Below are 17,000 nucleotides of genomic sequence, written 5' to 3'. Positions count from 1 at the left end.
CAGTTCTCCCTTTTCCTGAACTTTTTAGGTAGTATTTCTTTTTTTCCTCTTGGTGGAAAATTTCTATAGTTGATTTGGACCCAAAAGGTCCAAAACATACCCAGAGGTTTTGAATACCTACCCAGAAGGGAGTATTTTTAGGACAGTCGGTATTTGTTTTGTGTTGATCACGAGGAGCCTTGTCTTCTGGAGCAGGACTCACAGCTACAGGGCCAGCTGCACAGTCTTAAGTATTCCAGGATGTAAATCCGCAATTTTCCCAATTAAGCACAGAAATATAACAACTTTATCTTCCATTACTGTTATGAGTAAGAAAGTGACTACCAGAAAGAAGGCTGTGAGAGAATCAAAATTGATGCCTTTAGGAGAAAGGATTTTAGATAAGGCAACCTACAAAATCCAGTTCTTTCACAAATGCCTCCTGGTGCCTGTGGGTCCATCCAGCTCTTGAGACTGGACATGACTGAGACTCCCCCAGTCTTGGTTGTATGTTTCTTTACAAAACTTTTTTCATGAGCTGATGTAATACTATGGGATAGAGCTCATAATTATTTGTGGAGATGTGGCTTATCTTAACTGTTCCTTTCCCTTCCTTCTAGTCTTTCCTGACAGCTCCGATTAAGATACACAACTATACTCAAATGTAAACATCCCACGAGCCATATCAACCTACTGTATTCATGAACTACTGAGCAGTTCCAAAGTCACAGCAGGATATTAAAAAAAGGCCTATTTGTACAAAACAAGAAAAGAGCCAGGCCTGTAAACTCCACACAAAATAAATGTTTTCTTCCTACTTAAATACTCTTTTGATTTGTCATTTATTCTGTTTTCATTTTATAATTAATCACGTTATATTACTACTATAATATGTAGTAATTACAGTTTAGTAACATTTCTTACTATTAAAAAACATCATTTTAAATTTGATAGACACCTTTACTTACCAATTTTCAAGAAATATTGTATTATTGTAATATTGTGTATTATTGTGTCATATTGTGTATTAAGATCAAAATTCTTCAAATCAAAATTCTGTATAAATTCAGAAACTCTATGAAGTAATGAGGTTAAAGCACCAAGCTTCCCATTCTCTGAAATTATCAAAACATTCCCTATTTCATATTATACATACTTAGATTCCCATTATCATTATGAAGCTATTTTAAACACTCTTAAATTATCAAGAATAAATTGTGGCACTTGTCCAGCAGTGAGACTTCAAACTCAGATACTGTGAGCTAATAGGGAGAGAAAGCAGGCAAACCAGCTGTTACAAGACACTGAACTTTTGAATTTGATCATCCTTTACTTGATTCATAGCCAAAAACAATAATGTTGGTTTACCAAAGGATAACAAAGTTTAATAATGACAGAGAAATAGAGAACAAATTATGCCAATCATAAAATACTGTCAACCCCCTATCACTATTTCTTGTACTAAGACTACCACCTGAATTTAAGCCAGTTTTTCACTTCCCTTTTAGATTGATTATGGGTGTGATGAAATATGCTTTCTTTTTCCTGCCCTCATAGCAAGAGAAATAGGACAGCATGTGTGAAATAGAGATAGGATTCAATGTTTCCGAAATTGTATAAAAAAAAGAACTTTATTCTATAAAAATCACAGGATCCATTTGAAAACTTGACTGAAAAGATTTTGGCAAGGATAAATCAGAAATTAACATCAACTGGATGAATCATTAACTAATTAAATTCAACAGTGAGCACAACAGATGCATTTGCCAGTCTACAACAACAAAGCAGGTAGAGTTTGATTTAATGTGTGTACTAAGATTCGTCCCATCTAACTGAACACTGCTATATCCATATGTGAACATTTTTCTTATCACAATGACATTTTGTAAAAACAATATTGTACCTCAAAGCAGTTTTCCCATTCAAAAAGCCAGGAAACTACATCTACCTGCCACCAACTGCAGACATTTTGAAAGCCAAAGAGGAAGTATGGAGCCTTTTCCATAACACTTAATTGAATAACATTTTAATCTTTTTCTTGCTTAGTTTTACATAGATTTTTACAGGGTGGTTAATTACTGTTGTCTCTTCCTGTAGCAGCTGGCAGATTTGTCTTGATACTGGTCAGCTGGACACCATCAACATCTTTTTCTTCATCTCTCTGCCATCCCTGAGGGATGTCCTTCTGGGCTCTTACGGACTAACCCCAGAGAGCTGACATTTTATCAGGTATGGCAGAATTCATCCACCACCTTTCAGTAAGTTTAAGAACATACATCCCTTGAATTCCAAGTGCTGAGCTGGGATAACCCTACCTGATCTGCCACATCCATTCTTCAAAGGAGATAACAGTGACCAGTATATACCAGAAATGACTTCAGTAGTAATTATGGATAAAGCACAATACATTCAAATAACTGAACTCAAAAACCCCTCATCATAGGCTCATCATTAAGGCTGAATGTGAATTGTTACATTCTATTACAGAGAAGGGTGCAATGTTATTGAAGTGGCTCAAACTGTATTTGGTCTAACAGTCCACTTAAGGCAATCTTGTTTTTTCACATTCAAAATATGCTAAGTCTTTTGTGGTATGGTTCATCAGATGATTTAATGACCAACTGTTAAATATTTAGTGTGCAGCTGTCATATGACTATTCTGGATTGAAAAGGGAGTCCACGTCAGGATCTGTACGACTGCAATGCAAAGCGGAACCAGACAGATCAAATAGAACATGGCATCATGAAGACCTAAAAACAGACTGGGGAAAAACATGAAAACATAGCTTTCAAGATGAAGAAGATAAAGAATTGACTTCTATGGTCATTTCATAGAAAATTATTTTTAAAGCATTCACCTTATATATTCACATACACATTACTGTGTACAATCAATTCAAAATAAGGAAATATCTCAGGTATCAAATGTATTTCAGTTATATTTTCTGATTCTACCTACAGATATTATATTTTATAGTGTTTACTTCTCATAATAGCTGGGAGGAAATGAGATAACTACTACACATCTGTATTATTTAATACAGAAATTAATTTAAAGCAATATGATTCAATTATAGAACAGAGCATCTGAAAAGGTTTGGTGAGACTGAAAGATCTGGAAGAGAAAGAAGAACAGCAGTAGAAGCAAACATTTCAATATGAAATTATTTAAGATCTGAACTACTAGCTATCCACATAGCATGTTACGTAGTTGGTGAATGCTAGGTGGGAGTCATGATTAATGCACAAAATTCAGGTATGGCGTAATAAATGATTACAAGATAATGTAAACCACTAAGATAATGCATAGATTCTCATTCATTCTCCTGGATGAATGGTATTTCCTGATCTAAATCTTCTTAAGGAATAAAAGCATCAGCAACTATGAATCAGAAAGGAGAATGAGAGAGATAAATAACTCCTCTTCTGTTATCCAGTATGGTTTCTGACATCTCAAAGCACACATTCATCTGGTAACTAGAATAATCTACTGGCATTCTGTTCATTATTGGATTCTAATTACTTAAATATCAGGAAAGTCAACTCAAGCTGAGAAATAGGACCTACATTATCTTTCTCACAGAAAATCAGCTTATGTTATTATCTACTTTTTTTCTTAGCATTTAGGGATGAGATTGGAGACTCACAGAACAGCTATGGACGTGATGCAAGAAAACCTTGAGATCTGTGAACAGAAGTCTCGTAAAATTGAGCAGACTTTTGAACAAAATCTAAGAGTTTATCTAAATCATAAAAGAATCAATTCATCTCTCACTGTATTTAACAGAAAAATGCTCACAATCTCCAACGTAACCTAGATTTATTCCTTAGTACATATGTACACGCGCCCACACCAATCACAATTTATCTCAAATCATGTACATGCTAATGCTACATAAGAAAACAAAAAACCACAGGCTTTCAAATGAATTACTCAATCACTCAGGCAATCGCATTTAAGAAATGCAAACTGTTAACTAGCAGGTCACTGGTCCCCAGCCAATGTTTATTGGCAGCAACAACAATTTACCACTTGGAAGTTGTTCACTGGCCTGTATTCAATTGCATTTTCAGCACAAGTAAGCAAGGGCCGCATCATGTACACCGCCATCACAACTGCCAATGGTCAGTGGTACAAGCAGCGCTGGTAGGGATGCCTCGGACACATTTCTTACCTATTTAAAGTTGAAGACAGAACTAAGACACAGTTAACAGCGTGGTGGGGTTTGTACTTTGCCTGTTCTACATGCTAAAGAGGATTGCAGTTTTGAATACTAAATTCTTCCATGACTATACAAAAAGGGGGACAAAAGAGAAAGAACATCTGCCAAATTACTGACTTTCACTAGTGCAATCCTGATTTGGTTTCAGTGGAACAATACTGGTTTAAGAAAATAACAATATCAATTGTTGTGTTAAAACCTCAAGTTATGAAAAATATCTATAGTAGAGACAACAATGAATGGGGAAAATATTTCATTAAGGGATTGGGATAAACCAAGAGCAGAGCTCACATTTCATCACAGTAATGAGCTGCACCAGTAACTTCAGAAGTTTCCCATCTTCAGTCATTCTATGCACATGCAGAAATAAAACACACAACCTTTCCCTAGACTTGCCTCAGACTGAAAAGAAAGTGATGTAGTCCAGCAATTCAGCACAAACGCATCAACAGTTAAAAGTGCTGCTAAGAAGAGCTCTTCACTCTTGAAGAACAAATTGAAAAGCAAATTTTTAGAAGTGCTGTTGCAGTAACTCTCCAGAAGAGGGAGTTTTAAAACTACACATCTTTTTAATAGCAAAACATAAAATGATAAGTAAAAAAATCAAGCCATATGGGACAGGTAATGTTTGATGCTACAGTGACGGAGTAAAAGTAAAAACCAACCAAACAATAACTACAACCACTCTATTCCACAAGCTATTCCTCAAATTTTAAGGATATCACATTAAAAAAACAAAAACCAAAAAAACATCTGAAGCTAACTTCCACTACAAAATGCTTAACTTACGTGGAGCTACAGCATCCCCTAAGAATGTGGTATAATGAATATACTAATGCATAATGTATACAGAATCACAGAACTGGATTTCTCCTAAGGAAGAAGGCATCACTGATGTCTAAGAAGATACTACTGCTGAGGCAGAACTCAATACTGGTCAGTAAAAAGGGGGTGATGCTGATGGTCAGCTGGGAGGTTTCAGTATGGAGGAAGAGTGGAATGGACTAGGTCTTTGGAATGCTTGACTAAGTAAGCATATAATGACCAGCCCAGAAAATTACATTTTGTAATATCATATTTTCATTAATTCTTCTCCAGAGAGGTTACAGGATTTGTGAACTTCCTAGAAGAAATGTCAAATTAGTAAAATCAGACTAAGACGGTCAAATTTGGAGTTCAAGGCTCACATGCACATATGCATTGATATATACAGAGAATGCATGCAGACTGCTTCATACTTAAGAAATTATTTTTGAGGGGACATGTATGATGACAGATAAACAGACATAGTATATTTGTGGTGTTCTTTGAATCTCAGCTTTGTACCTGTTCTTGCACTTAGTTAAATAAATCGAATTTCAGCATCACTCAGTGGAAAATACAGGTACCAAAGACTGAGCATTCAAAGTATTTCAACTCTATATTCAATAAATTTATTGTTCCTATAGTCCAGACTCTACTTATTGGGCAAAAAATTAGAACTACTGCGATTTTAAATCAATCCACAAAGGGATCATTTCTCTGATTAAGTTGGATCAGATCTGCAGTTTTCTTGCTTCAAATCTGAACCTTCCAGATAAATATACTCAGCCCTCTCACAATCCAACATCCACCCAATCACACTGCTCTTCTGCAAAAATCAGCAATCTTATTTGACATTATAATGAAGTCCATGTCCTCTTCTCATCTTCTCTCTGGCTGACTATCTACAGAACGCGTTAAAATCAAAGGAACTGTTCTCAAGCACACTCTTAAACTTAAGCCTTCTTTACGTCAGGATGCTTTTCAGAAGGCCACCCATTGTCCTTTTATGCTCTACTTTTCTTCATTTTTTTTAATTAATGAGAGCATTAGAGGACACAAAATCAGTCTTTTTTCCTTGAAGAGCTAGCCACAGAAGTCTGTATACAATTATCTTCTATGCATTTTTTTAAACTTTCTACTCAGAATTTAGAGCAGCCATATCGTTCCTAGGATATCCATGTTGTTCTTTCAAGCAAATCCTAATCTGACTGTTTTTTTCCTTTTAGTCCTGACTTCAGTTATTCTTTATGTTGTCACTTCCTCTTGATGGCCATAAAAGTCTATGACCTTTTTAGTGTAAACCCTGATCATTTGTTTTTATTAAAGCCCATGCATTTATAATATGTTAACTAGCAACCACAGCTTTATGCTCTGTGTTAAGGTCTCTAGGGAAAGCAATGAAATCATTAACATTAGAATGGTAAGTAGTTTGAAGTCAAAATGATACTCCTTCTTGATGGAAACTCCCTCTCTCCAGTGATTAAACTGCTTTCTCTCAAATAAAAAATATGTCTTAACTGCAGCCCTATTAAGCTCATACATTTAAGGAAACAGATTTATGAGATAACAAAATACAGCAGCCAGGACTGTACCTATCTTAATAAGAAGCATTTGGTAATCTCAAACATTCCTTTTTCTTTTTCACAGTGAAACCCATGATGGTCAAATATTGCAATGTATCATTTTTCCCCCCTCAAAATTAGGTAGGTATCCTCATAGAATGTTCTTCATAGAATGTTTATTCTTAAAAAAAATAACAAGGAAACAACAAAACAAAACCAACAAACTAGAAAACATTCCTGTTTCTATCAAAAAAAAAAAAAAACACACAGAAAACTCTTTTTGAAGCACTTATGTTTTTGAAGTGCAGTTGATGAAAACTAACAGTAGATTAATGTGGGTTTTATATGACAGGATTATTTCACTTTAGTTTCTCTGATTCAAAGTATCCCTTTTGAACTCACCTTAGATCAGGCTGAGCAACTTCATTATTCAAGTTCTCATAACCAAACTGATTCAGTATTGTAACCACAAGCATTGGAGCCAAAGACTGGGCAGGCTTGGTAAATAAAGCATTGGTACCAAAAACCATAGAGGAAAGTGGTGACCTAAATATTTTAGAAGATAAAAACAAACACATAGCACTGTATTCTCAGTATATAGAATCAATGGCAATAGTGATACTTTAAATCCTGTTAATATGCAAACGCTAACTATCGTGATAGTTAACTTTGCATTTCAGACACTGCTGCTGTATTTCATACATTTCATACACTGACCAGCCATCATAACAAAATTTCATTTTCTGTAGAAATAAAAGGTAAAAAACCTCTAGGATGCATACAACTTGGCCCCAATTCTGAAATGATTTGCACTCAAGTTCAACTGTTGGCTCCGAAACTAAGCTAAACTGAACAGTGCATGGAAAATTAGTTACAATTTAAGAATACACTTGTGAGGCCAAAAAACGAAGTGCTGCACTAGCTCCCACCTTTGAGGGTGAAGTCCTTTAATATTCTTTGACCAAGATTGAATCGGCACTAACACAACCATTGCTGGAACCAGCAGGAAGTCACTTGCACTTTGATATAAACCCCCAAGATCTGTGAGTTGTCATACTCAAGGTCTCCACAGTTTTATCTTTGATTTTTTTTCAGAGAGATAACAGCAGCCACTTCGACTTTGAAATTTGCACCATGAGTAACACAGGTTAAACTTTCTAAACTCTTTTTCTGTGCTAGAAAGGTGACAATAGATGCACTGGGTTACAAAATAATACAATTTAAGCTGACATGAATAAACACAGAGAAAAACCATGAAGAATTTGGCGTATACTGTAGTGTAATTAAAACTAGAAACGACCTAATAAATTGTTCCAATTACTCTGCTGAAATAACTGCAGGAAACTTCATTCAAGTTCTTATCTTTATTTGTGCTAAGTTGTTCTCACAGAAAGTACTTCTGTGACAAGCACCCAAGATCTCCTGCTGCCTTTACTTTGACATAATCTGACTTACTTAAGAGTGGCATGGCAAATATACAGCACATTTCAAGAAAAACAGCTTAGACTGACATACCTCCGCTTGTGCTTGATTAAATCTGCATCAACAATATCCGCCAAAGGCAAATTGAACAAACTAAATGCAGCTTGTACAACTACCCTAAAGGAAGACAAAACATGCAAGATTACTTAAAATACATTATCATAATAAAAAATGGTAATCGATGCCTAATCTGACATCCTAGCACATACACCAACCACACTCACACTCCTGCAAACATACAAAGCTGACACTAAAGCTTGGCAATATGTCTTGGAACAAATTCTGAAAGCATTGCTAGACCTGTTCTTAACTGCGAATTAGAAATCGATATGCACCCCTAAAAGGTTCTTTTTCAACTTTTTTCCTGGACACTGATGAAAAAAGTCATAAATACTTGCTTGGTATTATCACTAAATAACATTTAAAATGACATGAAGAAAAGAAACACTGTAGAAGAAAGAAAAACTGAAAATTTCCTCTTGAAACCTGAGAAGGGCTGGAGAGGACTGGAAAGACCACATGTAAGACAAACTTCAAAGTAGAATTAGAACAGTAAAAAACATATGTATTCCTATACCCATTCACATTTTGCATACATATGTACATACATACACAAATCTGATCTTAATAAAGTGCTGAACTGAAACTATAAACTCAAACAATAAAATTCCTGCATTTAATACACTTTGGCTGTGATTAGCTTTTACTCACAAGAGGCTATGAACAACCAGCACTTTAAGCAGCCTTTAGGTACCTTATAAGATTTTCCCAGGGAAATCCAAATATATCTCCATCATTTAAAGTATGCAGGTAATGAAATGCAATTTATTGGACACACAGCTCAGTGTTACAGTAGCCCATGAAATACTGAAAATGAGAATGAAAACAAGAAAAAAAAAAGGTAGGAAAGAACACACAGAAATAGAGCAATGAAATAGGAAACAGAAAAACAAACTGCTGTACACAAGCAGGTCTTTATTTTTAATTAAGTTTTTGCATATGTCATAACGTACTTCCTCAGTGTAAGTTCTACTTCGTGGCATCATACTTCCCCATTACCACTGAAAATGTGACTTAGTATTAGTTACCTAATGGATACTTGACTTATTGGTACTCGTTTTGCAGTGCAATCCACAAGTGTTCATTCAGTACAAAATGAGGCGTGAGGCTCTCCAGCAAACACTTTCTGAAGAGTTCTCTACTGAGATCTGTGATTGAAAAGAGGTTCTGCTGCTCTTGAATCTGAATTTGTCTCATGTTAACACAGAGATGTGGCTGGAGGGATTTCGCTGCAAACCTGCACTTTTCATAGGTTTGGGTTTTTTTGTTTTGCTTTGTTTTTTCTTTGGATTGGTTGGATTTTAAGCAGAAATTAAAAGCTGAAGAGAAAGCTGAGAGAAGCTGTAACCAGTTTTGAGTTTCCTGACAGATGAAGCAGAACAGAAAGAAAACAAAAGAAAAAAGTAGTGTTAAAATCTTCAGGCTATAGAAGCAAGCATCCACTCTGTTGGAATTATTTGAATGGTATCTATGAACAAGAAGGGTACTTACTTACATGTTTGCTGTGAGATAAAATGCCAAGAGATAATAATGTTCTGGTCCTAGAACAAACATGACAGCAGCAGCTACTCCTTCAAAGTAAAAGGAAAACAAGATGATTCTGTAATAACCAAACTTCTTCAACGAAGCATGACTGAGAAGAACGAGGCACTGAAAAGAAAACACATGCAAATATATGAGGAAAAGACATAGCACAGTATTTCAGCATTAGGAGACCTTTTAAGGACAGAACAGGCACAAATAAATCATTACTACACATTAAAGAAGAAAAAAAGCTCCCTAAAAAGTACAAACCAAATAAAAATACAAGAATTGAACAAAGAGAACTGTTTACTGGATCATTCTCTGATACCCTTACCAGGTATGAATGGCCCTGCCGCTGTAGGTAGCTAACAACTATCACATCCCGAGGAAAGTACTGCTCCCCACACTGCCTAACCATTATTTAATGCTCATGATCTTTACGTTTGATATGCCTTAAGCAATTAGCTTTGCAGTACGCTAACTGTAAACCAAGCACCTTGCTATTTGAATTTGAGCTGCTGATCGGTTCCCCTTCCTGAGCAGAGCAATGTTCAGATGAAGAACAAGAAGGAAATCTCTCTGTACATTTGTTCTCACATTTAAGTGTTCTGACACAATAAAAGCAGGATCCTACCATCAGCCAGAAATTACTATGGCAAATACAATTCTAAACCTCAACATTTCTACATAAACAAACCCAGGAAGTTGGTATAGTCAGGAAATCTGATTGTAAGAAACTAAACATACTCTCCCCAAGGCTGTTCTCTGTTTTTTGCAGAAATGTGCTTATACTATACGTTCTAAGATGTTAGGTAATGTGTTATTGTAAGAACCGTGATCCTCTCTCTCTGTAACTGAGAAACAACCCTGCCTCCAGAAGCACCATTTAGAAATCCCTTGTTACCTGCACATTTCTAAGACGGCGTATGTTTCTACGAAAAACACTAACTTCATAATGCTTTACATTTAAATTTGTTTGCCTTTGTTTCAGCAACAGGCCCTCCCTGGAAGGCAGGTTTTACTCTTTGCACCCACTGCTAAAAGGAACCTCGGACAGAAGCTGCAGCCCGTCTTAGCACAGGCCTCTGGAGCATCGTCCCTAAGAAGGGGCTTTGTTTTACAGGGGTTGGGTGCTTTTCCAGTAAGTGAAGTTCAGGACACTGCCACCAGAGAATTCTCATATTATATCTTGAACTCAGAGGGACAAAACCTGAGAGAAATAAGGTCACAGCACACTCTCTACAGTTCAGTGACCTTCCAGACAAAGCGTCCCTGGGGAGCAGAGAGAAATGCGTCTTGTGAAAGATCATTCACTTCACACTGTCACACTGATTTATCAACACCAGTGACTGCTATATATTGAGCGTATTTCAGCTCTCCTTACATCTGAAGTTTCTGATTTACTTCTTAAGTTTGTAGCTTGTTTGAGCTATAGAGAAAAAAAAAACAAAGCACCCTAAAAACTGAGGCAAAGATTACACTTGGAATGATTAATATTTAATTTATGGAACTGAAAAGGTATCCCCTTTATGGGGAAGAAAAAACTCAATCATTCCGTGTTATATATGCAAAAGCCAAAAAAGTAGCTGAAATAGAACAGTGAATTCCAGTCGCTCCTTCTTCTAAGTTCTTCCTACGGAAAAGCATTACCACTTACAGAGCATAAATGTTTGGAAGCTCCCAGCACCATCAGCACCTGTGTTGGAAGCCTGGATTCTCAGTTTTTGGGAAATCCAGCAGGTAAACACAGGGAAAGTTTTAAAAATTCGGTGCAAGAAGTTAGAAGGGAAGAAACAGGAATTTGTTTTATTCACTGCAGACAAGAATGTTTGCATTCCGTGGGACAGATTTTTGCTGCTTTTCTTTCACTCACACGTTACTGGTTTGGGTTCTTCTTTCTTTTACATTTCATTCCTCCCACTTCCATCCCTGTCTGGGGTCATGAAACTACCTTCTCCATACCCAGTGCACAGCTGACAAAGGCAACGAACAACAAAATAAATGGGAATGTATTCATCTCCAAAAGCAGCGAGTTTTGTTTGGCTCCTATGACTGAGATACGTATTTCAACAATGCTGTTAATACCCAATATCTTTTCTTGTGTTTTGTGCAGTTTGTTTCAAAACCTTACTGAAGAAGAGATCATTCTTTCAACATATATTACAAATCAAAACCGAAAAGTATTCAGAATTCTATAGATTTTGCTTTTACAAACTTTTTATCTTGGCCATGTTTTCCTTCATTTACATTTGGGTATTATGAACCCCGTAGGACGCCTGGTATGTTCACACTTCACTTTCATGTAAGATGGTTTTCTACCAGCCTTCCTGCTTGTCCCTTCTCACCAACCCTGCCTTACCTTAACCCTCCCTGGTTAGCTAGCACCTACGAGTACTTTCTTCTTTTAGAGCATTGGTGAACTAGATTTGTTTCTCAGTATGGCCAATCATTTATGTAGGATACAGCATTTTTTCAACAACAAGCAGGGTAAATGGATACCTTAATCTAACGAGGACAGACAGAACACCACATATTCTTGTATTCCGAAATTTAAAAAGTGATCCTGCCTACCTGAGGACAAATAAAGCCTGCTCCATACATGATGCTTCTTATTGAAGAAGAAAGGACATCCTGAGGAATGAGATTATCCGCAAAGATCATCATAAAATTGTTGCAGAACGCCAAGTGGAAAACTTGGAAGAAGTTCATAGTTACGAAAAATAAAAAGTTTTTCTCTGTCATAATCTGTTTGGTCAATGATATTACGGAGCACCAGGAGAGAGCTCTGTCACCATTTTCTCGATTAGCATTCTCAGTAAGAATCCCTCTCTGCTCATACTGACTAGTGCTGTATTTGCCTGTGTAATACATACAAGCTGTTGCTAATGCTGCAATCAAAACAGCAAAAGCCTGAAAATAAGCAAAGTTTTCCATATTATCTGATATCAGGCCACAAAAGAGGACGCTTGTTGATCCGATTAATGTTGCTACTTGGTTGTATTTTATAAGCTGAAGCCTGCTTTCATGTCTTGTTGAAATTTCTGCAAAGAGCGCGCACTGTGCTAGCAGCACAAAAGTAAGCAAACCATCAAAAGCACATAACGCAACAATAAGGTGAAGACCACTTAGCCAGTCACCTTCTTCATAATGTTTCCAAGGAAACCAAGGAAGCAAAAAGGCTAATGCGTATAACGGAGCCCCGTACAGAATCGAAAACTGGCGTCTTGAGCAGCATGCCAATTTGGAGTTATCTTGAATATAGCCAAAAAGAGGATCGTTAATGGCGTTCCATATCATAAATACAACCTGTGACAAACAAGCAAGAAACGCAACACCATTTATCATTAGTGTGATTTTTCTGCAGAGGTTATGCAAATACAGAAGTAATAAACACCATATTTATTTAATGAATCTCTACTCAAAGAGTAAAAAGAGATGGAAGAGCAAAAAAAGACTCGGGACCAAATTATCAGAAGTATTTAGAAGTTTACAGTAATTCTGAAATAAAATAAAAAAAGGAGTAAGTAGGCAGTGCCCGATGACAGGCAAACCCCCATCGCTACAGCCTCACTCCTTTGAGAGCTCCCACACCAGAGCTACACCTTGCAGACTCTCACTGCAGGTGATCCAGAACATGAGCTAGCTCACTGCCTTCCGGAATTTACAGCACGAGCTGCACAGCCGGCTAACGACCTGCAGAGCAGGGGCAGTATTTAACTACTTGAACAATCCATACCGAAGCAGTAAAGTCAAACGTACCTCTGGAGCTGACATGTGAGATTAATTTAAAACATTACTTCAAGTTAATCTTTCCAGCAATTAAAGTTTGAAATTTTTAGTCTAAAGACTGTAAACAACGTGTTTCATTTGTACATTTACTTGCGTATGAAATAACAAAATTTAAAAGGAAAGTACTGTATAACGATTTGCTTTGCATTCAAAAGGAGTTTATAAGTAGAAAAATACCACCACAAAACAAACCAAAAAACTTCTCCTTTGTTACAATAACACAGATGCAAACACACCGTGGAAATCTAAACATCCCACTGCACAATACCTGTGCTTGATGAAACGCCACTTCCGAAATTCTGTATCGGTTTAGGAAAAGCTTGACGTAGTAGAAATTAAAGATACTGTTCATCATTCCAGCACCTAACGTGGTCATGGAGTACGCCAGAGCGTTGGGGTGAATTTCCAAAGCCAACTTCATCTTCCCAACCACTCTTCTTCCTCAAGGTACAAGAAAGAGTTATAAGAGCTGGTTAAATAATTTTCCAAAGTAAAATGATACGGGAGATTTGTTTCAGAGGTGTAGGAACGGATTCCGGCAGGAAAATTTCTACATCCTCACTTCCTTTCTTCTATGATTAGCAACACATTCCACTGAGTTACAAGACACTGAGCACAAAACTGAACAGGTGCAAAATGTTAACTCAGTGACATTTCTAAACCTCATCAGTGAAAAGTCAATAGAACAGGCAGACAAAATTTTAAGAGAATGATTTCTGCACCGTGCACACAAAAATTTGCTATTGCAAACACTAATGCTGGTGCAGAGGTCAAAGTAATTGCACACATTTTACGTCTTGGTAGCTACGTAGCTTTAAAGCTACGAAGCTCTGTGCAAGAATGAAGTGAGTCAGCCCACAGCCCTACACATTCCATCGCTGTGAATGTCAAATGCAGCAAACTCTTGGATGAACATTCCTTTCAAAACAAATACGAAGTTCTGGTTTCGCATTTTTAAATGCTTATAGTTAGCGAGCATGGAAGCAATACTTACACCTAATAAACAAATCAGATATGAATAGAAACCACAGAGCTATCAAAACACTTTCTCACAGTCTAAACATTGTCATACTAGAGGAGACAGCATGTAAATAAAGTCCAGAAAGTGACTCATGCAGAGCAGTACAGCATTAAAGTACGTCCAAATAACAGAGATTCTTTAATACAGAGCTCTCTGATAAATCAAACAGAGCTTCAGCCAACAACTTTTTAAGCTGCTGGCTTCTTCCGCAAATCTCTAGCAAGTAACTGAAGTACTCGAGGCGCAGAGCACCCCGAGGAGAACAGCCAGCTCCAGGGAACCCCCCCTCCTAAAGCAACAGATCTTGACCAGATTTGATTCTAGAATCCCAAGACAAAAATACTACCCCCAGGTCTCTCTTTTTAACTGAGGCTTCATCCATCTTAACATCTCTTTGAGAGGAGCTATGTGCCATTCCTCTGGAGGTTCTTCAGGTTCACATTTCAGCCCTAATATACACACTAACGCAGAGCTACACAGCCTGCTGTCAGCAGCCCACCCTTTCCTCCTCTGCATCATGTTAACAATTTTATCCAACATGCAATTTTCCAACAGCCATCAAAAGGTCATTTATTTGTAAGAATGACTCAATTTTCAGATATTTGAGCGCGACTGTCACGCAAATTATCAAATTCATTTTTCATGGAATCTTCCATTTCCAGGTGATTACACTTGGCACCTCTGTAACAAGTTTGGCTTCATAAACTGCTACTGAGAAACCTACAGTGAAGAACGAGGTTATTGAAAGGATCCTCATGTGAAATGTTTATGCTTAAAAAGAGGGATATTAAAAACTGGAAGGTGTTTTATTATTGATAAGCATTGTGTTCTTTTAAAAACTGTGCATCCAAGTCTTCACAAATACACTGAATGATTTTGGTGCTAGATCTTGGGGCTTTTGGAAGAGCACGATCCAGCTGTAACCCTGTATGTTTCCAGCGGAGAACTGCGGGCTTCTCCCTCAGATTCCACAAGCACCGAGATAAACGCGCTCGGCATTAACATTCTCAATTCGTATTTGACTCAGTTCCTTCCTACGCACAAACAAGAAAGAAATCGCTCCCGTTGCTTCAAAAAAAACGTGAAAGTATCATTTCCTCCACCAAAGCCTCCCAACAATGCGGCGACGCGCCTCCAGCGCCGTGACTAAATACAGCACACAGGATCTGACACAGCTCCCTGCGCTAATTGTACATCGGGCCCCGCACCTTGTTTATGAATCGGCTCAATGAGAAGTTGAGGTTCCACGCTTCCCTTCCTCAAAGATGCGCTCTTTAATTGTACAACAATGAAACACGCGTGAGCACCCGCTCCCAGCAGCCAGCCTGCACGCAGAGCACCGAAGCGCGGCGCTGACAGCTGCGAGTCACAGAGCGCAGCGGCTGCAGAACCGCTCGAGGCGGCTTCTCAGGGCAGCGGAGCCAGAGCGCAGCGCTGGGGGCAGAGCAAAGAACCAACGCTTCCCCGGTCCTCAGCGGGAGCCCCGAGGGGAAGCACCGCTGAAAGGAAACCCTGCTGAGGGGAGACGCACGCGGGGCGGCAGGGCAGCGGGAGCCGCCAGGCCCCTCGTGAGGCCGCGGCTGACCGGGCCGGGGCTCCCGAGCCGTGCAGGTGTGCCTGCCACCCCAAACCGGGGTGCCGGTTGCGAGCCCCGGGCACGCCGCGCTGCCGCCTGCTCAGAGCTGCCCGGCGCTGAGGGGCGCGGCTCTCCGCCTGGCGAGGAGGCGCGCGGCGAGCGGCTGACGGACCCGCGGGGACGGCGCCCTGCGCTCCGCTCCCCGGGCAGCGGGAGGAAGGCGGCGAGGGGCTGCGTGTGAGGAGAGCCCCCCGGCACCGGGCGCCGCCTCACGGCGCTCCCCGGGGGCTCCCAGCACGGGCGACGAAGTGCCACGCCTTTCCTCGCGCCAGGGCGCGCCGGGCCGCCTCCGCCGCACCGGAGCCCCCCACGGCGACCGCTCCCCTCCGCGAACCCTTCGAGCCCCGCCACCACCGCCCCTTCCGCGGGCACTGACCGACCTCCTCCGCCCGGAGGCTGCGCAGCGGGCTGCGGGGGCGGGGCCGGCCGGCCCGGGCCGACCCCTTCTTCTCTCCCATTGGCCGCCTGCCACGGGCTCGCTTCCTGGTTGGTCGGCGCTCCTTTCGCTCTGCCCGGCGGGCGGCTCCCCATTGGCTCTCCGTAGAGGAGGCGAGGGCGTAGCGTTTGAATCGCGGGCTGACGGTGGGCGGGTGGCTGTAGCGTGCCACGTTGTCGCCGGCGGCTCCGCGCAGCCCGACCAGAAGGGGGAGAGGTTCGGCAAAGTCCGGAAACGCTCGGCAATGGCCGGAGGCGGCTTTTAAGGCGAGGAGCGGCTGCCGGCTCGCCCTGCCCCGCTGCCGCACGGCGCGCGGTGAGCGCTGCGCCCCGTCCGCGAGGGAAGGGCGCGATGCTGGCCGACAGCCTGGTGGAGGAGTTCGAGATCCGCGAGGATGAGCCGTGGTACGACCAGCAGGACCTGCAGCAAGGTGAGCGGCGGGGGGCGTGCGGGGAGGGCGTGTGAGGGAGGAGGGGGGCGGCGG

At 40.0% G+C, this 17,000-nt stretch overlaps 2 protein-coding genes across 7 annotated transcripts in view; one reads left to right on the top strand and one right to left on the bottom strand.

Annotated features, from left to right (window-relative positions):
• Positions 1,583–16,634, bottom strand: LOC110406071 (transmembrane protein 180-like). Of its 6 annotated transcripts, none has more exons than XM_021412083.1 (7): positions 16,461–16,587; positions 13,692–13,860; positions 12,206–12,940; positions 9,606–9,760; positions 8,084–8,167; positions 6,971–7,114; positions 1,583–2,741 (listed from the first exon to the last, which is right to left on the bottom strand). In XM_021412083.1, exons 2-7 carry the CDS (start codon positions 13,842–13,844, stop codon positions 2,612–2,614), a joined length of 1,401 nt encoding a protein of 466 aa, XP_021267758.1. In that variant the 5' UTR covers positions 13,845–13,860; positions 16,461–16,587; the 3' UTR covers positions 1,583–2,611. The 6 variants fall into 6 exon arrangements, with proteins under 6 accessions (XP_021267758.1, XP_021267760.1, XP_021267755.1 ...); XM_021412085.1 differs by lacking the exon at positions 16,461–16,587 and adding an exon at positions 15,653–16,429 and having other exon boundaries at positions 13,692–13,864; XM_021412080.1 differs by having other exon boundaries at positions 1,592–2,741; positions 16,457–16,634.
• The window catches only part of CDR2 (cerebellar degeneration related protein 2), a 13,689-nt gene continuing 13,504 nt past the window's right edge, over positions 16,816–17,000 (top strand). The window contains exon 1 of the mRNA XM_021412086.1: positions 16,816–16,946. Within this exon, the coding sequence (XP_021267761.1) occupies positions 16,868–16,946 (79 nt within the window). The 5' untranslated portion in view covers positions 16,816–16,867. The remainder of the gene's footprint in view (positions 16,947–17,000) is intronic.

Source organism: Numida meleagris, chromosome 13 (assembly GCF_002078875.1).
Source record: "Numida meleagris isolate 19003 breed g44 Domestic line chromosome 13, NumMel1.0, whole genome shotgun sequence".
In the NCBI taxonomy this organism is placed as follows: domain Eukaryota; kingdom Metazoa; phylum Chordata; class Aves; order Galliformes; family Numididae; genus Numida; species Numida meleagris.
The sequence above is the reverse complement of the archived record's forward strand: the minus strand, read 5'-3'. Positions and strand labels throughout refer to the sequence as shown.